Genomic DNA, 21,232 nt, shown 5'->3' with positions numbered 1-21,232 from the left:
ATGGGGATATATTTATACATATAGCTGATTCACTCTGTTATACAGCAGAAACTAACACAACATCATAAAGCAATTATATTCCAATAAAGATGTTAAAACAAAAAAAGGTTCTCCTTCCCTTGTTGTTAGGGCACTTGCATATGGCTCCCCATGGTAGCAGACCTTGAATTGCAATTTTCTGCTGATCCTGAATAAATCCATCTTTGCTGGAGAAACATCTGGAGTCTATTTGTTTCAGGTCAACAGTATATTCGTATATATGGAAATTAAGGGATAAGCTTCTAAGTAACCCACGAGTTAAATAAGAAATTACAATGGAAATTTTAAAATATTTTGAAAAGAGAGATAACGAAGATATGACATGTCCAAACTTGTGGAATATAGGTAAAGCCATGCTTAGTGGGAAATTCATAACTTTAAATGGATATATTTAAAAATGAAAAAGGCAGAAAATCAACTGTCTAATTTCCATCTCAGGAAGTTACCAAAGAAACACTACATATATAAAAATCTCTGGAATACATTATATATATTTTAAAATAAAAAACTAAAAATTAGAAAATCAAGGTGTAGAACAGTGTTTATAGTGTTCTAACTTTTGTGTAAACATGGGGAACAAATTCATGTATGTACTGGTTTTTAAATGCACAAAATATCCCCAGAAAGATACATTCGATACTTGGGAGAGAATTTCACTCTACACCACCCCACTTTGTTTTTATTGGGGTATAGTTGTTTTACAATGTTGTATTAGTTTCTACTGTACAGCAAAGTGGAGTTCCCTGTGCTATACAGCAGGTTCTCATTAGTTATCTATTTTATACATATTAGTTAGTGTATATATGTCAATCCCAATCTCCCAGTTCATCCTACCCCCCATCCCCCTTTCCCCCCTTGCTGTCCATATGTTGTTCTCTATGTCTGTGTCTCTATTTCTGCCTTGCAAACTGGTTCACTTGTACCATTTTTCTAGATTCCACATATATGCATTAATATACGATATTCATTTTTCTCTTTCTGATTTACTTCATTCTGTATGACAGTCTCTAGGTCCATCCACGTCCCTACAAATGACCCAATTTTGTTCCTTTTTATGGCTGAGTAATATTCCATTGTATATATGTACCACAACTTCTTTATCCATTTGTCTGTTGACAGGCATTTAGGTTGTTTCCATGAGCTGGCTAATGTAAATAGTGCTGCGATGAACATTGGGGTGCATGTGTCTTTTTGAGTTATGGTTTTCTCTGGGTATATGCCCCATAGTGGGATTGCTGGGTCATATGGTAGTTCTATTTTCACTTTTTTAATGGACTTCCATACTGTTCTCCATAGTGGCTGTATCAATTTACATTCCCACCAACAGTGCAAGAGGGTTCCCTTTCTTCACACCCTCTCCAGAATTTATTGTTTGTAGATTTTTTTTAACATCTTTATTGGGGTATAATTGCTTTACAGTGGTGTGTTAGTTTCTGCTGCATAGCAAAGTGAATCAGCTATACATATACATACATCCCCATATCTCCTCTGTCTTGCATCTCCCTCCCACCCTCCCTATCCCACCCCTCTACATGGTCACAAAGCACCGAGTTGATCTCCCTGTGCTATGCAGCTGCTTCCCAGTAGCTACCTATTTTACATTTGGTAGTGTAAATATGTTCATGTCACTCTCTAACTGCGTCCCAGCTTACCCTTCCCCTCCTCGTGTCCTCAAGTCCATTCTCTACATCTGTATCTTTTTTTTTTTTTTTTTTGCGGTACGCAGGCCTCTCACTGTTGTGGCCTCTCCCGTTGCGGAGCACAGGCTCCGGACGCGCAGGGTCAGCGGCCATGGCTCACGGGCCTAGCCGCTCTGCAGCATGTGGGATCTTCCTGGACTGGGGCACGAACCCGTGTCCCCTGCAGCGGCAGGCGGACTCTCAACCACTGTGCCACCAGGGAAGCCCTGTCGACTTTTTGATGATGGCCATTTTGACTGATGTGAGGTGATACCTCATTGTAGTTTTGATTTGCATTTCTCTAATAATTAGCAATGTTGAGTGTCTTTTCATGTGCCTATTGGCCATCTGTATGTCTTCTTTGTATAAATGTCTATTTAGATCTTCTGCCCATTTTTTGGTTGGGTTGTTTGTCTGTTTGTTTGTTTTGATATTGAGCTCTATGAGCTGTTTGTATATTTTGGAAATTAATCCCTTGTTGGTCATATCATTTACAAATATTTTCCTCCCAGTCTGTAGGTTGTCTTTTTGTGTGTTTGTTTATGGTTTCCTTTGCTGTGCAAAAACTTTTAATTTTAATTATGTCCCATTTGATTATTTTTGCTTTTATTTACATTACTCTAGGAGACAGATGCAAAAAAATATTTCTGCGATTTATGTCGAAGAGTATTCTGCCTATATTTTCTTCTAGGAGTTTTATGGTCTCTGGTCTTACATTTAGGTCTTTAATCCATTTTGAATTTATTTTTGTATATGATCTTAGAGAATGTTCTAATTTTATTCTTTTACATGTAGTTATCCCGCTTTCCCTGCACCACTTATTGAAGAGAGTGTCTGAATGAGAACCTTGCTGAGTAGTATATTCTTGGTTGTAGGTTTTTCCCTTTCATCACTTTAAATATGCCAAGCCACTCCCTTCTGGCCTGCAGAGTTTCTGCTGAAAAGTCAGTTGAAAGCCTTGTGGGAGTTCCCTTGTATATAACTTCTTGCTTTTCCCTTGCTGCTTCTAATCTCTCTTTATCTTAATTTTTGCCATTTTAATTACATCGTGTCCTGGTTTGTTCCTCTTTGGGTTAATATTGTGTGGGTCTCTCTGTGCTTCCTGGACTTGGACGTCTGTTTCCATTCCTAGGTTAAGGAAGTTTTCATCTATTATGCCTTCAAATATGTTCTCAGCCCCTATTTTCTCTCTGTCTTCTCCTTCTGGGACCCCTATAATGGGAATATTAGTGCACTTGATGTTGTCCTAGAGGTCTCTTAAAATGTCCTCATTCTTTTCTTCTTTTTTTTGGTTCAGTTCCAGTGATTTCCACTACTCTGTCTTCTAGCTCACTGATCCATTCCTCTGTATCATTTAGTCTACTGTTGATTCCTTCTAGTGTAATTTTCGTTTCATTTATTGTGTTCTTCATCTTTGGTTGTTCTTCATATTTTCTAACTCTTAAAAACCTCTAACTTCTCACTCTGTGCTTCCATTCTTCTCTTGAATTCTTTCATCATCTTTATGGTCATCACTCTGAACTTTTTCTTGTGTAAATTTCCTATCTCCACTCAATTTGTTTTTCCTCACAAGAGTTTTATCCCGTTCCTTCATTTGGAACATGTTCCAGTCTCATTTTGCCTAAATTGCTATTTTCTATGTATCTCCTAAGTTAGTTATGGTTTTTGACTTTGGATAAGTGGACTTTTGTAGGAGATGTCCTATGCATCTCAGCAGTGCACTCCTGTCTTGTCATCAGAGCTGTATCTCTAGGGGTCCCCCTGTGTGAGCTGTGTGGGTTTTTCTGTACTGATGAACTGACTACTGGGTCTGGTAGTCTTGGTTCACTCCTGGCCCGGTTGGTTGCCAGACCCTGCTTTGTGCAGATGTTGCGTGCTGCTGGTTGGCAGGGCCCGGTCATGAGGTGGCTGGTGCATAACCTCAATGGACCCCAGGGCTATTTCTGGTTAACTGGTGGGCTGAGTCAGTGTCCAGGAGATCCCAGGGCTGGTGTCTGTTCACTGGTGGATGAAGCCAGGCCCTGGGGCTAGTGCTGGCCCACTGGCAGGCAGAGCTGTGTCCTGGGGTCTTGCTGCAAGGTCCAGGGGTCCCAGGGCTGGTGCCAGACAGCTGGTCATTGGGGCTGGCTCCTGACACAGCTACCTGTAAGGTCTGGGGTGTCCCAAAGCTTGTGTTGGCTTGCTGATAAGTGGAGCCAGAGCCCAGCTAGTCCCTGAGCAGGATCTGGCCTGCTGATGGGTGGGCTGTGTCCACAGGCTGCAGGACTGCGATTGTCCTGTTGATGTTGTTCCCTTGCTCTTGGGTGAGACTTGTCCTGAGGCTAGAGCAGTCTTGCTGTATTAAGTATCCTTTTCATACTTATGCTTCAGTCTGAATATTTTCTACTGGTGCTAATCCTGTATTCAGCTGTGTCTATTCTGGAGGTAAATTCATATGTTGGGTTTGTGATTTTATTTAATGTATTTTTCAGTTCTCAAATTTCCATTTGATTTTTTTTTTATTGATTACAAGTATCTAGTAAAATTCTCCACGGTGTGATTTTCCCCCTTGAATATATAAATAGCAGTTATTTCGAAGTCCATTTCTTATAACTCCTAAGCCTGAATCTCCTTTATGTCTGCTTCTATTACTTATTTTGTTTGTTTGTTTGTTTATTTGGTCTTATCTTCTGAGATGCCTGGTAATTTTATAAACCATAGAAATAATTTGAAGGTTGTTACTTCCTAAAGAGAGGGTTTGCTTTTGATTTTGCTTTTGGATTTTGCTTTAAGGTGGACATTCACCTTAATATAATCTATGATTGAACCGATTTAAAGCTGTATTATGGTCTTTGTGAGAGCTCATCTCTTTCCAGCTCACCATTGCTTCTAGGGTGTGTTCTTTTCAACATTCCACCTGAAAAGTCTCTTTTCTTTTTAAAAAAAATTTTAGAGGAGAATAACTTCCTATTGCTAAGCCTTAACACCTATTTTTGGATCTCCAGCACATCAGACTACCAAAAGGTCTACTCGACTCCTAACCTTTCAGTCTCTGTTTTATGCTCAGTTTCTCACCCTCTGAGCCTTATGCTACTTGTTAATCAGCAGACACCTCAAGGGGAAAAGGTCAGATAAAACTGAGTTCACCTTAGCATGCTTCCTTTTTCTCTGTGATTCTGGCCTCTAAGTCTTGGCTGTCATTTCTTTCTGATGCTTTCAAATTTCTCTTTTATCTTATCTAGGTCTTCCCATTTTTTTTGACAAACAGAAAGCTTCAACATGGAAACATTTTTTAATTTAATTTTACTTAATTCTGTTAAACATTTATTTGATACCAAAGTTAAAAGTATCATTGGTGCCTGTAATTAAATGAATGTTTGTCTCCCGAAAATTTTTGAGTTATGCCATAATACCCAGTGTGACTGTATTGGGGTAAGGAAGTAATTAAGGTTAATGGAGTTTATAAGGATGGGGTCCTTATCTGATAGGATTAGTGTTCTTATAAGAAGAGACACCAGAGAGCTCACTCTTTCCATGCACATGCTCAGAGGAAAGAACACATGAGGACAAAGTCACTGTCTACAAGCCAGGAAGAGAGCCCACACCTGAAACTGAATCCTGCCAGAAACTTGATCTTGTACTTTCCAGCCTCCAGAACCGTGAGTTAATTAGTTTTTGTTGTTTAAGCCACACAGTCTTTGGTGGTTTGTCATGGTAGCCTGAGCAGATGAATACAATGTGCATCACTCAGAGACCATCAGGAACACATCAGTTGCCAGAGTTGGAGTTTGCATTTTTGATCAAGGACTGATGTGTTTGTAAGGATTTCGTGTGCCTCAAGTTAACAGAAAACCATTCAACATCAAAATAGAAGTCACCTTATGTGACAAGTTTCATAACAATCTTATAACAAGCTCCTCTTACACCCTCCCACTAAACATCCCTTTGTTCTCCACGCTGCATCAAACATTAACTAGTCTAACTCAGTTTGACTATAGTGACATTTTACTTCTCTGCTCCCTGATTGAGAAGGGATTCAAAAGTTCCCCTCCTTACACCCCTAGAAAGGGGACTGGCCCCTCAACTTCTGGATGGAGGCTCACTAACTACAGACACTCATGGGCCTGATTGCATGGAGTTGACCAGATGAGGGATCTCCAAGGAGAAACTGGCATGTGTTTCCAAGGAGACTGTATAGGTAGGTGAATGTAGAACTTGTGCTTGGACAATTCTGAAGTTGTGAGACAAGACAGAGCAGTTCATGCTGGCAAGAAAAGAGCAAAGTGCAGCAACAGTCCAGGGTCAAGATGACTAGATTGTTTATTTGTCAAGTAGATGTTTTGTGAGGCTACCATCTCAAGCCTTCTTGGAAAGCCCTCTCTTGAGAGTGGTCTGTGTAAGGGGCTGAAAGCAAAATGCTAGGGTCAGGAAATGAGGGGGTCACAAGAGGTCAACTGGAGAGAGCCTGCCCTTGTCAGGGAACTGTCACTGCAGAGTTCTCAGAGGGTGGGGAGGGCATTCAACATCTATCAACATGCAGGGATGATTAGATAGACAGATAGATAGATAGATAGATCACACAATGGAATTTGGATATCTCACTGCAGATGACACTGATATATACTACTCAACAGGGTGCCCCATTGCCCCCCACATCCATAATCCTTCCTTAAATCCTAGAAAACCAAAGAAGGAAGAGAGATCTCGAAGTATCAGAATGAAGGGAGCAGGAGAAAGAGTGAAAAGACAGAATCTTTCACCCTTCCCTGTGGTAAGTCCCCAGACTCCCAAACAGATCTGAACTAGACAGAGGCCACAGGGGAGATTTTGAATTTGGTGAGAGATTTAAGTCACGACTTGTATCAGGCTGGATCTTATCCTACCTGAAAGTTGGTCTTGATTAGCTCAGTGGGAATAGACTTACACCTGAAGCAGACCAGACAGCTCTGAGATCAGCCTGATCTCCATCAAAGGTGGTGAGGGATTTTCCAGGAGTGAAAGTGGTCCTAGCTAAACATAAAGCTCTTTCTTGGTTGTATGCAATCAAGTTTCACCCAATCACTATGTAGGTTAAATAAATAGTAATGTAACAGATTTCACAGAGCAGAACAGGATAAATTGTCATTGTACAGACAGTAGACTGTAGGAACTCACAGAGGCTGAAGGGATGTGGATTGAATCTTTGGAAGGTGAGAGTGGTAATGATGGGCTTTAGATGGGTCTTTATAGAATAAACTGAGTTTCAGTAGGAAAAGACAAAGTAGGCAATGCAAGTTCTAGTGGGAGGTTAACTTGAGAAAAATGCGGAAGTGGAAAAACTTCAAGTACCTATAGGGAAGCAGAGTAGGTCAGCGGGATGCGGGGAATGACAGAGGAGGAGGCAGGAGCAGAAGAGTGTGAGGTGGCTGTAAGGAGTTTCTTCAAAAACCGGTTTGGTGTGCCTGGAACTAATTTGACAGAGGCCTCTATTTTCTAGGTCCCTCTGTCTCCACCTCCTTGTGTTTTCCCGCCTCTCCTTTCAAGTCCCCTTCTCTCAGCCCTCTGGTCTAATCTGTCCTCTCTGAGCATCAGCCTCCAACTAAAGGCCCCAAGAGATTTGTATGGCAGGAAAACACGTTTTATTGCTGCTGCGAAAATAAAATAAAAACCAGTCATACATCAAAGAGTTAAAAGAACAACATAAATTGATGATCTGGACATTTGGTTTCCAATGAATTGGCCATTTTGAAAATTGACCTCCTTCCATGGGACATAAAGTCAAAATTAAAGTGACTATTAAATTATCATCAAACCTAGGATGGGACTTCCCTGGTGGTCCAGTGGTTAAGACTCTGCGCTCCCAATGCAGGGAGCCCGGGTTTGATCCCTGGTCAGGGAACTAGATCCCACACGAGAGATCCTACGTGCCACAACTAAGACCCTGTGCAGACAAACAAACAAACAAATAAATAAATATTTTTTTTAAATCCTGGGACATCCTTGAGAGTGAAAGGGAGTGCTATCCATGATTACACTGGGATGAGGGGCATAACTGAAGACCACAGGACTGTCCATAGCAAACTGTGAAAGGCACTGAGCTTACAGGTATGACTGACCGGGTTTGGGATGACACCCAGTCCCATGCCACCCTGTGAGTCTCATGAATGTGGGTGCTCTTCTTCCCCTCCCATCAGGTTATAAACTTCTCAGGGCCAGGATTGTGTTCAGTCTCCACCTTTGATTCAAGCATAACAGCTCACCCAGTGCTCTATATATCATGGGTTCTCAATAAATGTATGTTGACTTCATGGGGCCGGCAAAAAACATGTGTAGATTCTGGGGTGCAGAGAAAGTCTATCAGGGAACCCAAGGGTGGAGACCCCATGGAGGCCCTTGGGGTCACTGGGGAAGTGTGGAATTTGTTTGTGGTGAGGGGTAGAGCACCAAGAAACTTGTTCCCCATTCCTGTGCCCTGGTTGCTCTGTGCCCCTCCCATGACCAGGTTTCCCCACACTGTCCCGCTGGCCCTTCTTCTGGTCCTGTCCCCAAGCTCCCTGTTTGGTTTTCTTTCATTATAAACTTGGGAGCTTCTGCTCCAGGGCTGGAGTTTGTGGGTCCCCTGGGACTTCACAGCTTTACCTTCCTCACTCAGCTTCAGTGTTAAGCACCTGCATGGGCAGCAGGAGACAGTTCTGCAGCCCAGGCTGGGAGGCAGCCCGTGGAGGGTGGACGGGAATCAGGGAGTGGGCTCAGATACACGGATCCTGGCTCTGTCCCCATCTGCCCACCACCGTCTCCTTGACTAAGTTCACTATCTCCACACCCCTTTTGCTGAGAGGAGGCTGTTGCCTGTCTGAGGCCCACTGTCTGAGCTAGAGAGTCACAGGGAGGCTGAGGGTGACGTGGACACCCACAGCTGGGCTGAGAGGTTGGTGGGAGCTGAGGAAGGAGTTCAGAGCTGGGGGGCTCCTCCCTGACCCCTCTGACCCAGTAAGTGCAAACACATGGAAGGATGAAGAAATGATTTTAATGCTGGAATCTCCTCCACAGGGTATCTGCTGAATTGGTTTTCCTTCAAGGAACCCACTTAAAGGTGAGTGAGGGTCATTTCCTGTCACCCCCTTCTCTCCTCTTTGCTGCATCTATTACTAGTTGCTGGTCATTTCACATTTATATTTAATTATCAGCATTTCTACTGTTGGTAGGAATGTAAACTGATAGAGCCACGATGGAGAACAGTATGGAGGTTCCTTAAAAAACTAAAACTAGAACTACCATATGACCCAGCAATCCTACTACTGGGCATATACCCTGAGAAAACCATGATTCAAAAAGAGTCATGTACCACAATGTTCATTGCAGCTCTATTTACAATAGCCAGGAGATGGAAGCAACCTAAGTGTCCATTGACAGATGAATGTATAAAGAAGATGTGTCACATATATATAATGGAATATTACTCTGTCATAAAAAGAAATGAAATTGAGTTATTTGTAGCGAGGTGGATGGACCTAGAGACTGTCATGCAGAGTGAAGTAAGTCAGAAAGAGGAAAACAAATACCATATGCTAACACATATATATGGAATCTACAAAAAAGTTCTGAAGAACCTATGGGGAGGACAGGAATAAAGACACAGACATAGAGAATGGACTTGAGGACGTGGGCAGGGGCAAGGGTAAGCTGGGGCGAAATGAGAGAGTGGCATGGACATATATACACTACCAAATGTAAAATAGACAGCTAGTGGGAAGCAGCCACATAGCACAGGGAGATCAGCTCGGTGCTTTGTGACCACCTAGAGGGGTGGGATAGGGAGGGTGGGAGGGAGGGAGACGCAAGAGGGAAGAGATATGGGAACATATGTATATGTATAGCTGATTCACTTTGTTATACAGAAGAAACTAACACACCATTGTAAAGCAATTATACTTCAATAAAGATGTTAAAAAAATTATCAGCATTTCTTCTTCCTGTTGTTGTCTGCCTCTTTCAGCTTTTTTTTTTTTTTTTTGGAGTAGGTGGAGGGCACATACCTTTTAGTGTTATTTGTCTTTCCTTTCTTTCTTCTAGTCCTTTTCATTTGATCTATTTCTCTGTTTTTCTTTCTAAAGAAAGAAAATGTATCATTGACCTTTTTCTTTCCTCTTTCCCTCATTTTGGATTGGGGGCCATAGTGTTGGGTTCCTGGGTTGAAGAGTGGTTAACAGGAGGAAAAAGGATGAGTGGGGAGACATGGAGGTAAAGGGGCAGGAAGGAGAGGGCTGATATGTGACATAGAGTCAGCTTGTCCCCCAAAGTATATTTTAGATACAAGGTGGCTTCTTTATGGTGTCATTTCTCAGAAGAAAAATGCAGCCATTAACTAGTCAGCAGAAAGGAATGAAGTTAATGAGCAGGAAATGAATATGTGAGATGCTAGAATAGTTTCTTGAGTTGTTTGCATACAATCAATCATTTGACAGTATTTACTGAGCACGTAATACATGCCAGTCACTGCTCTAAGAGCCGGGGATCCTCCCATGAGAAAAAGTGGCATGGGGGATATAGGTTCTAGTTGGAAAGCAGAAAACAAATTCATACGAATTAAATGTAGCATGCCCAATGGTGTTGAATGCTAAGAGAAACATAAGGCAGGGAAGGAACGGGGAGGGAAGAGGGATTTCAACTCCAAATAGGTGTGAGGAAGCCCTGGCTGAGAAAGTTAGTTAGGAGGTGAGTGGACCAGGTGGAGCGTATGTGGGAAGAGATTTCCATGAGTAGGCAAGAACAAGGACCAAGGCCTCCGAGGCTGGTGTGGGAGGAAACACAGGATGCTGGTGAGACGAGAGTCATGGGAATTCTGGGGAGAGCAGAAGGAAAGGAGGTCTGGGTGGTGATGGAAGTTCTGCTGATAAAAGCATTCCTTTATTCTGCTTCAAGAACCCATCTTCTTAGAGAGACGGGTTCACTTCAGTGCTGTGTGCAAAGAGACTGGGATGGGGGCAAGGATGGAATGAATGATGAGGCAAATTCAATTAGGGGCCACCATCAACCAGGGGAGCGGTGATGACAGTGTGGCCAGGTGAGATGGGCAAGATTGTGAAGTGGTCAGGGTTACATACATTTTGCAGGAAGAACCAGCAGGGATTTATGATGTTGGGATGTGTGAGGGAAGGAGAGGTTCAATGTGACCCATGTGTTGTACCCTTGGAAGCTGGACAGACCTGCCCTTAATTTACCTGGGAAGAAGGTTAGACCAGATGCTTCTCCAGAGGGGACCAAGGACTCTATTTGGTCACTTTAGGTAGCATAAGCCCATTGCACATCCAAGTGGAGGTGATGAGTACACAGTGGTATAAGAATTAGAATTCAGGGCTTCCCTGGTGGCACAGTGGTTGGGAGTCCGCCTGCCGATGCAGGGGACATGGGTTCGTGCCCCGGTCCGGGAAGATCCCACATGCCGTGGAGCGTCTGGGCCCATGAGCCATGGCCACTGAGCCTGCGTGTCTCTAGCCTGTGCTCCACAACCGGAGAGGCCACAACAATGAGAGGCCCACGTACTGCCAAAAAAAAAAAAAAAAAAATGAGAATTCAAAGGAGTTTAAATGTCATTAATCAACTCTATGATATTGTAGTATAAGGTGGTGGAGGGTTGTGGGGGGGAGAAGAGGACGTGTAGAGTGCATGTCTTTGAAGGTGCATGTAGCTGAATGATTCTGCACACAGTACGTCCTTAGCACAAGAGGAGGAATTTCTGGTGTGAGGTCTATGGGACCTGGTTGGTTCAGTTGATTGGTTTAGTCTGGGGCTAATATGGCCAAGATGGTATTTGAAGGCTGTAGGAACAGTGATTTGCTCCTGTAGGACCTCCCCACTAGCTTCAACATCACACCTTGTGTTGTTGTTGGCAAAGACACCTGCGCATGTCTTTTTTGGGCATGAGTCAGGATGTGCTCCATTCTGTAAGATCTCAGCTCACAAAGCCTGCCTCCCTGGTGGTGGATCTGGGCAGGCCTATCCTAGTTTTTGAAATTACTCTGTTTCTTCACACAAAGAGTGTGTTCTGTGGGGTTGACTTGTTTCCTCCTTGCAAGGAGGTAAGGTAGACATGAATACACCCCAAACAAATGTCACCTGGATGCCACTATCATCCATTTGCAGAGAAGTCCTGTTTTTTTTTTTAATACCTCAATATTGTTCTTACTATATCACTCACTATCCCTCAGAGGAAGAAATAGAACAGTGAACTAGTATATTGAGGTCAAGAACAAGGGCTCCATCAGTTAAAGGGGGAGTCTCTCTACTTTGAGAAAATGGAAGCAGCAGCCATGTATTACTTCACCATGATTATTTTATTCAATCAACACTTACGTACTGAAGGTTATACTATGAACTAGGCAAGCTTTCTAGGGGCTGCCAATGTCATGGTGAATAATAAATGGTGCTTTTATTCCAGTGGGATGAGACAGACCATAAAAGTTTAAAAATGTAAGCACGTGTGTGTGAAATGGTATAAGTGCTGTGGAGAAACCAAGAGCAGGGGAGGGCTTGAAAATGCAAGACGTTTATAACTTCAGTGACTTTCACAGAAGCCATCTCTAAAGAGGTTGGCATTTGAAGAAATATCTGAAGCAGATGAGAGACAGAAATCTGAGGAAAGAGCATTCCAAAGAGAAGAAAACGCAAAGATCCAAAGGTGGGTGTTTGTCCAATTTGTCCAAGGAAATTCAAGGAAGCACAGTGAGTGAAGGGGACACAGTAGGAGATGAGGTCAGAGGTATCGGTGTATATGAGTGTGTGTGTGTGTGTGTGTGTGTGTGTGTGTGCGCGCGCGCGCGCGTGTGTGTCTGTGTCTGTGTGGGTGTATCATGTAGGGCCTTGTGTGTCATTGCAAGTATTTGGGCTTTATTTGGAGTAATTTGGGGAGTCACTGAGTTACTTTCAGCAAGAGAATTACATCATATGACTTAAATTTTAAGCAGACTCATTTGAATAGTTATGAGAGCAGACTCAAGGGATTCAAGGATAGATGTCAAGAGACTGGATAGAAGCCTACAATAGTCCATCTGAGAGAAGATGGTGGCTTGGACCAGGGCAGTTGCAGTGGGCATAAGCATTCATTGGATTCTGAGGTATTCTGAATGTACAGCCAAGAGGCTTTACTGATGCTTTGGATCTAGGGAATAAAAGACATAGAGGAATTAAAAAATGATTTCAAGATATTTGGCCTAAGCAAAATAAAGAACATCTCAAGTCTCCGTTACCTTCCTTTATTGTAACGTATATGAATGATCTCTTGGGGATGAAATGATCTCTTGGTCCAAGTCCTGCTAGAGATAGTTTACTGAGTCCATTTAATCCCAGCTAAAAACAGTCAGTGCCTTATGGGAAAGCCAATGTTTTGCCTATTGAAGGATTGTCCAACAGTCCTGTGACACATAAACTAATTCAGTTTCTATTCTTCTTGGTATGAATATGTACAAATGTAGATAAATGGTTCAATTCTATGAGCTAGCAAAGATCCTATCATCCGTGTCATGGGAAAAATGAAAGAATATACTCTTGTATGTCCCTAGGCATATGTTGTTGTGCTCTAATAAATTACAAAAGATACAGAAGACCGAAGAATAATAATCCAGAGATAAATAAAGACATGTCACTCAATCTTAGAATTTCTCTGCCCATGTTCTCAGGTGACTGGGAACAACTGATCCAGGGGATCTATAGATGGCTTCAATCTCTTGGGAATCTCTTCTCATAGCCAGACTGATCTTGCCCTGTTCTCTGTGGTTATGGTGGTCTCCACAGTTGCCCTCTGTGGCAATGTCCTCCTCATCTTCCTCATCTACATTGATCCTTGTACACCCATGTACTGCTTCCTCAGTCACCTCTCCCTCATGGACCTCATGTTGGTCTGTGCCACTGTGCCCAAGATGGCAGCCAACTTCTCTCTGGCTGAAAATCCATCTCCATTGTGTGTTGTGGCATGCAAATTGTTTTTCTCATCTCTCTTGTGGGATCTGAAGGGCTCTTGCCGGGACTCATGGCTTATAACTGCTATGTGGCCATTAGCCACCCACTTCACTATCCCATCCTCATGAGTCAGAGGGTCTGTCTCCAGATTGCTGGGAGTTCATGGACTTTGGGGGTAATAGATGGAATGATGCAGATGGCAGGAGCCATGAGCTTACCCTACTGTGGCTCAAGGAATGTGGACCACTTCTTCTGTGAGGTGCCAGCTTTACTGAAACTGGCCTGTGCAGACACATCCATTTTTGATACCCTGTTTTTTGTTTGTTTGTTTGTTGCGGTACGCGGGCCTCTCACTGTTGTGGCCTCTCCGGTTGGGGAGCTCAGGCTCTGGACGCGCAGGCTCAGCGGCCATGGCTCACGGGGCCCAGCTGCTCCGCGGCATGTGGGATCTTCCCGGACCGGGGCACGAACCCGTGTCCCCTGCATCGGCAGGCGGACTCTCAACCACTGCGCCACCAGGAAAGCCCTGATACTGTTTTTTGCTTGCTATGTATTCATGCTGCTCCTGCCCTTCTCCATCATCGTGGCCTCTTATGCTCACCTCCGGGGATCTGCGCTCCCCATGCACACTGCTCAGGCCCATAAAAAGGCTCTGGCCACCTGTTCTTCCCACCTGACAGCAGTGTCCCTCTTCTATGGGGCAGCCATGTTTATCTATCTGAGACCCAGGCGCTATCAGGCCCCAAGCCATGACAATGTGGTCTCTTATCTTCTACACAGTCCTTACTCCGATGCTCAACCCTCTCATTTATAGCTTGAGGAATCGGGAGGTGATGGGGGCCCTAAAGAAGGGGCTGGGGCTTCCCTGGTGGCGCAGTGGTTAAGAGTTCGCCTGCCGATGCAGGGAAAACGGGTTCGTGCCCTGGTCCGGGAAGATCCCACATGCCGCGGAGCGGCTGGGCCCGTGAGCCATGGCCGCTGAGCCTGCGCATCCGGAGCCTGTGCTCCGCAACGGGAGAAGCCACAACAGTGAGAGGCCCGCGTACCGAAAGAAAAAAAAAAAAAAGAAGGGGCTGGATCGTTGCGGGATTGGCAGTCGGCACTGACGGCCAGGGCATCTGCTACCTGGTGCTGCCACCTCCTGGTTGCATAATGCTGCAAAGTCATTCACCCTTTGGGAGTGTCTATTTCCTCATCAATAAATGAGAATCATGACACCTGCCTTACCGCACAGGGATTCTGTAGGGATCACTGCACGTAAATCTAAAGCCCCATGACGAAGCAATGCATTGTCGTTATTGTCATTATTGATCACTTATGAAGTCCTTGAAGTAAATCACTCTATTTCTTAATTCTTCTTGGTTATAACTGTGTTTTGTTGAACGCTTACTATGTGCTGGGCACTGTCCTTTTTCCTTTATGTGTCATCTATATTATTAAATTGATGATTTTACCTAATAAATATGGATATTAAAAAAAACTTTCTAGATGGCAGAAATTGAGTCTCTATAATTCTTTCTTGGGTGGTCCCTAGTCTTCTCCCATGAGAGGCTTTATAAAACTTCCTTTAAGAGATATAAATATACCCTTAACTGCTTAGAAATTATTTGTGTATTTTCAATACCTGGCTCTGTGCCTTATAGACAATAGTTGCTTAATAAAACTTTATTGAATAAATGCAGGAAGAGGCATCTAATGGGATAATATATATGAAAACCTTTTTAAAAGCACTATTCACATACCAAATTTGCTGTGGCAACTGTGATTATTTCTGTACTTCAAGTTCTGCAAAAGTAAAACTATACGTTTTGGAAGTTGAATATTAGAACAGAAATAAAGACAGAAATTGAGCCATTATTTTATATCTTACATATCAGACAGGGTCCAGCCAGGAATAAAACCATATCCATTATTTTAGCAGAAAAAAATGTAGTGTAAAGAGTTGTTAACCAGATATTTGAGATCTGAAATGACAAAACAAGAACACTAAGGATTGAAGAGGAAAAAACAACCTGCAGAAAGAAGCTACTATTCCTAGGCCTGGGGATGTAAAGGGAGAGGTTAGAGTCATTAAAACCTGAAGTCTTAGAGTCCAGATGTCTGAGGAGTGAGCACTGACCGGCTGGTATTCATATCTCAGAAGGTACCTATGGAGGTGTCTCCCATATAGGTGACATAGAGAAGCCTGCTCGGCCCTGACTTATGATGGTTCCTCCAGAGCCTAGAGGAAAAAGAGGGGATTGCAGAGCTCGGTCCTAGCCTTCTGACAAGTGGGGGCTATGCAGTTGGTTCTGACACCCCAGAAGTTCACAGGAGAGTCTCTATCCCAAGACTGCCCAGGAATAGGGGTTGGTCAGCTAGTGCTTGCGCCTCTGAAGGACAGGATGAGACTGGTTCTGTGAGTGTGAAAATAAACTGCAAAGTCAAACCAACTGCCTGGATGAAGAGACATTGCTGGATTGGTTGGACAGAAGAAAACAGGAAATCATGAAAGAGTTTTCTATCTCTTTTCCTGGCTTACGGTCTCCTTCTAGTGGCCCTATTGGCAGATCCTAATGTGAACCTTGAAGACAAAGCAGCCCTAGAATAAAAAATTGGAGTGTAGAAATGTGAATTTTTGTTTTTTGCTGTACGCGGGCCTCTCACCGTTGTGGCCTCTCCCGTTGCAGAGCACAGGCTCCGGACGCGCAGGCTCAGCGGCCATGGCTCACGGGCCCAGCCGCTCCACGGCATGTGGGATCTTCCCGGACCGGGGCACGAACCCGCATCCCCTGCATCCGCAGGCGGACTCTCAACCACTGCGCCACCAGGGAAGCCCTAGAAATGTGAATTTTGAGCTGAGACAATAGTTTAAGAACTGGCACAGTCCACCCCTTTGGCTACTCAGCATCCGGATCATTTTACCCATATTTGAACTTCTGTTAAATAGCAACACCAGCATAACAATGTGTAACTATTCTTCATATACATGTTATCCTTCATTAGTTATAGTATTCATCTATGGGCAATGTCAGTTATAGCTCATACTCAGTCACAATCTCTGCATATTAGCTATCAATAGCAATCAGTATACAAATAGTAAGAGGAAGGAGCAGAGAGAGAGATAAGAACAAACTAGCTCACATACATGTGCACGCACACACACACACACACACACACCAACAGGCTAATTGATCATGAAGCCATAATTGATATTTATAACTTTCTTCTTCCATTTTCCATTCCTTATTTCCTTTGCTCTCAGCTAGAACCTCATGCCTTTGGGATAATTTATCTGGTGGTGTACTCTATGTCTTCATTCCAAAAAGGTCTGAATCCTCAGTGGTACTATCTGTATTTTTGGTGGCTGTACTTTTCCATTATCTTTTACTATTGGACATGGAAGTACTAAAAGGTGCCCCAGAGAATCCCCTGTCTCAGGATTGTCCTCTATAACCCTTGTAATTGAGATCAATCAACCCACCCCACTCTAGTGGAGCTGCTGTCTTATTTACCTATTAGTTCACTGGCATGAGAAGTCTAAAATAACCAGGTAAAATTTCAATTTCTGATTGGATGGGACCATTGTTGTTCAGTTATGGGAGAAATAGCCCCATATATTGATTACTGAATCAAAGCACATATTGCATTATATGAGATAGAACTCCATATTTTCAGGGTCTTATTTCTGAAATGACACTGTAAATGAGTTGGTACCATAACTGAGGCCAACTGCTTCTGAGTGATGACACATATACAAGACCAGTCAGTTCTATGGACACAAGTCCATTGCTGCCATTCTTTTGCTATGAAATAATTTCCTGATCAGAAGCAATGCTGAGCAAGGTACTTTGATTATATCTGAGGCATTCTGTTAGTACATAGGTGGTAACAGCCACTGCAGTTAAAGTTACCATCTGATTAACTTTACAACAATCTATAGTAATTTTCTAAGGTCCATTCACTTTCTGTAAAGGCCAAAAAAAGATGTGCACATTTCAAGTTTATGGTAGCATTAATACATGCAGGTCTCCTAGAGATACAGTATTAATTTTTGTTTACTGTCTGGTAGGAAATAGAAGTTCCTGAGCTTTCACTCGTTCTTTCTGCCATAATAAAACTCCCGCTAGGGTTCAGAGAGCCAGTATGGGTTTCCTACTAGTTTCTGGGTATGACTATTCAAAATATACATTAAGGATCTGGGAAATAGCTACGCGATAGGTTTACGGACCTACTTGGACCACTGTGATTTGAACTCGGGCCAAAACACCACTTACTACCTCATCATCATAAACCCCCACTTTGGTAGACTGCACTGGAGTTTGGGGTCACAAGAAATTAGTATCAATTTAGAGCTACTATCTAGAGCAAACTAAGACCATCTGTATTCACATGACTTAATTATCAAGATTCAAAATTAAAGTCCTTACATCAATAAGACTTTTCTATATATTCCAGGAAATTCTTGCCCAGGATGATAAGGCTGTAAGTCGGAATATAACTTCATTGTTAGCTTTATCTGAACAATAAACTGTTCAATCAGTCCTCTTTTCTGGACGATGGATGACTCAGCTGGCCAAACTCAGCTTCTTACCAAATAATTGTTTTCTCACCAAGACTCCTCCCCAACTCATGCTCGTGGTGACCATCAATCCTGTTATATTATGGATTTTGACCAGTTCCAGTCAGATCCCTGCATTGTCAGAGCCACTTCAAACTACTCAAATCCAGTTCCTAAAACTATACACATGAAACATTGATCTTCCCTTATGAAACTAAGATTCTGACAAGATGGTGTTTACCTTTTCTAATTAAGTAATAATATTGGCCTTGTTTGATCTGCAGGTTATTCGGGTGTTATTTCGGGGGTAAGTCAACACTTTTAATTCCTAAAATGTTTGAATATATCTGTTTTCCCCACGCATGGTCGCTCTAGTAATTGGCAACACATCCTTTTGGGTGAATATCTTTTTCCATCCCTTCACTTTCAGTCTGTATGTGTCCCTAGGTCCCTAGGTCTCTTGTTGAGGGCATACATATGGGTCTTGTTTTTGTATCCATTCAGCCAGTCTGTGTCTTTTTGTTGGAGCATTTAAACCATTTACATTCAAGGTCATTATCCATATGCATGTTCCTATTACCATTTTCTTAATTGATTTGGATTTGTTCTTTTACTTCTTTTTCTTTTCTTGCGTTTCCTGCCTAGAGAAGTTCCTTTAGCATTTGCTGTAAAGCTGGTTTGGTGGTGCTGAATTCTTTGCTTTTGCTTGTCTGTGAAGCTTTGATTTCTCTCTCACATCTGAATGAGATCCTTGCTGGGTAGAGTAATCTTGGTTGGAGGTTTTTCCCTTTCATCACTTTAAATATGTCCTGACTTTCCCTTCTGGCCTGCAAAGTTTCTGTAGAAAAATCAGCTGATACCCTTATGGGGATCCCCTTGTTTGTTATTTATTGCTTTTCCCTCGCTCCTTTTAGTATTTTTTCTTTGAATTTAATTTTTGTTACTTTGATTTTTATGTGTCTTGCTGCGTTTCTCCTAGGGTTATCCTGTATTGGACTCTCTGCATTTCCTGGACTGGGTTGACCATTTCCTTTCCCATGCTGGGAAACTTTATAATCTCTTCAAATATTTTCTCAGACCCTTTCTCTTTCTCTTCCTCTTCTGGGACCCCTATAATTTGAATGCTGGTGCACTTAGTGTTGTCCCAGAGGTCTCTGAGACTATCCTGGATTCTTTTCATTCTTTTCTCTTTATTCTGCTCTCAGCACTTATTTTCACCATTCTATCTTCTAGCTCACGTATTCACTCTTCTGCCTCAGTTATTCTACTATTGATCCCTTCTAGCATATTTTTCATTTCAGTTTTTGTGTTGTTCATCAATGTTTTGTTTGTCCTTTAGTTCTTCTAGGTCTTTGTGAAACATTTCTTGTATTTTCTCAATCTGTGCCTCCATTCTATTTCTGGGATTTGGGATCATCTTTACTATTAGTAGTATTAGTAGTATTAGTACTATTAGTCTGAATTCTTTTTCAGGTAGGTTGCCTATTTCCTCTTTGTTTATTTGATCTTGTAGGTTTTTACCTTGCTCCTTCGTCTGTAACATATTTTTGTCATTTCATTTTTTTTTTTGATGGGTGAGGCTGTATTCCTGTCTTACTGGTTGTTTGGGCTGAGGCATCCAGCAGTGGAGTTTACAGGCAGTTAGGTAGAGCTGGGTCTTGATGCCGAGATGAGGACCTCTGGGAGACCTGACTCTGATTAATATTCCCTAGAGTCTGAGGTTCTCTGTTAGTCCGGTGGTTTGGACTCGGGGCTCCCACCATAGGAGCTCAGACCCGACCCCCAGGCTGGGAACCAAGATCCCACAAGCTGTGTGGCATGGCAAAAGAAAAGAAAAGAAAAAGGGCAGTAAAATACCAAAGAATAAAAAATAAAATAAAATTCGATAAATAAATAATATATTAGGAAAAATAAAAATATAACTGAAACAATTACAAGTTAGAACCTCAACAGAAAAAAGAAAAAAAAAGGGGGGGGGAACAAGCCAAAAGAATAACAAGGTATAATGAATAAAATAAAATTAGAAATATAAAAAATTTATTAGAAAAAATAAAAATATAAATGAATTAACAGTAACAAGGTGAAGCAGAACCACAACCTAAAAAACAAACAAACAAATAAAAAGGCTGGAAAAGGCCTTGGCTATGGGGGACAGAGCTTAGGCAGGGGTCAGGGCCTATGCTAAGAACCTGTGAGACCAGAATAGGCTTTGGGGGCAGGGTCTAGGTGGGGCGAGCTTTAGGTATGGGGTGAGGCCTAGGCTCAGGACCCATGCAGCCGGGAAAAGCAGCACAGCCAAGGGGGGCCTTGGAGTGTGGAGTTCGGAGGTGAGGCCCTGGGTGTGTGTGAGGGGTGGATTTTAGGCCCAGCACAATTGAAGGGGTTCTCAGAGGCTGGATGATTAGGCCTGGGACCTCAGCAGGCTCCACGGGGCCCAAGTGCGCGAGGGAAATGCTGGCCACCCTCCTTTCCATTCCTCCACTCTCCCTCCCACTCCCGCAGGACCCATGTGGCTGGAGGGAGCTTTGGTGGGCAGAGGATAAGGCCCAGGAACTCAGCAGGCTCCCCAGGGCCCAAGTGGGCAGGGGAAATGCTGGCCATGTTCCCTTCTGATCTTCCACCCTCCCGAGGGTCTCCTCTCCAGGTGTTGGATCCCCACCCCTCCCCCAGCCGCCCTGAGGGGGGCCAGTCCCATCCCACCTCCACTTCTCCCCACCCTCCTTCACCCCCACGTCCTACCTGGTCACTCGGGGGTTCCTCCTGTCCACTTAGGTGTCCGTGGTTCCCCACCAGTGCCTGGTAGATGCCCTAGTTACACAGAGATGCAAACTCCACGTCCCCTTAGGTCACCATCTTGACTCCTCCCTGCTCTGCTTCTCATAGGCTCTTATTATTTTTTAAACCTCTGTCTATACAATTCTATTAACTGAAGTGTTTACTCCATTTATATTTATTGTAGTTATTGCTGTGGATGGATTTAAATCTACAATTTTGCTCCTTGTTTTCCACTTGTACTTCCTTTAAGAAAATTACTTCTGTTGACATTCTATTGGATTAATCA

The 21,232-nt window shown here is 43.0% G+C and overlaps 1 protein-coding gene across 1 annotated transcript; it reads left to right on the top strand.

Annotated features, from left to right (window-relative positions):
* The first annotated feature begins 7,053 nt into the window (after window positions 1-7,053).
* Window positions 7,054-18,482, top strand: LOC138414017 (olfactory receptor 2V1-like). The gene is given in 4 exon segments (XM_069540506.1): window positions 7,054-7,127; window positions 13,375-13,616; window positions 13,619-13,950; window positions 18,456-18,482. Coding segments are annotated over 4 exon segments (675 nt in total).
* Window positions 18,483-21,232: the final 2,750 nt, after the last annotated feature.

This window comes from Delphinus delphis, chromosome 3, assembly GCF_949987515.2.
Source record: "Delphinus delphis chromosome 3, mDelDel1.2, whole genome shotgun sequence".
NCBI lineage: Eukaryota > Metazoa > Chordata > Mammalia > Artiodactyla > Delphinidae > Delphinus > Delphinus delphis.
This window is presented reverse-complemented; position numbering and strand designations above follow the sequence as displayed.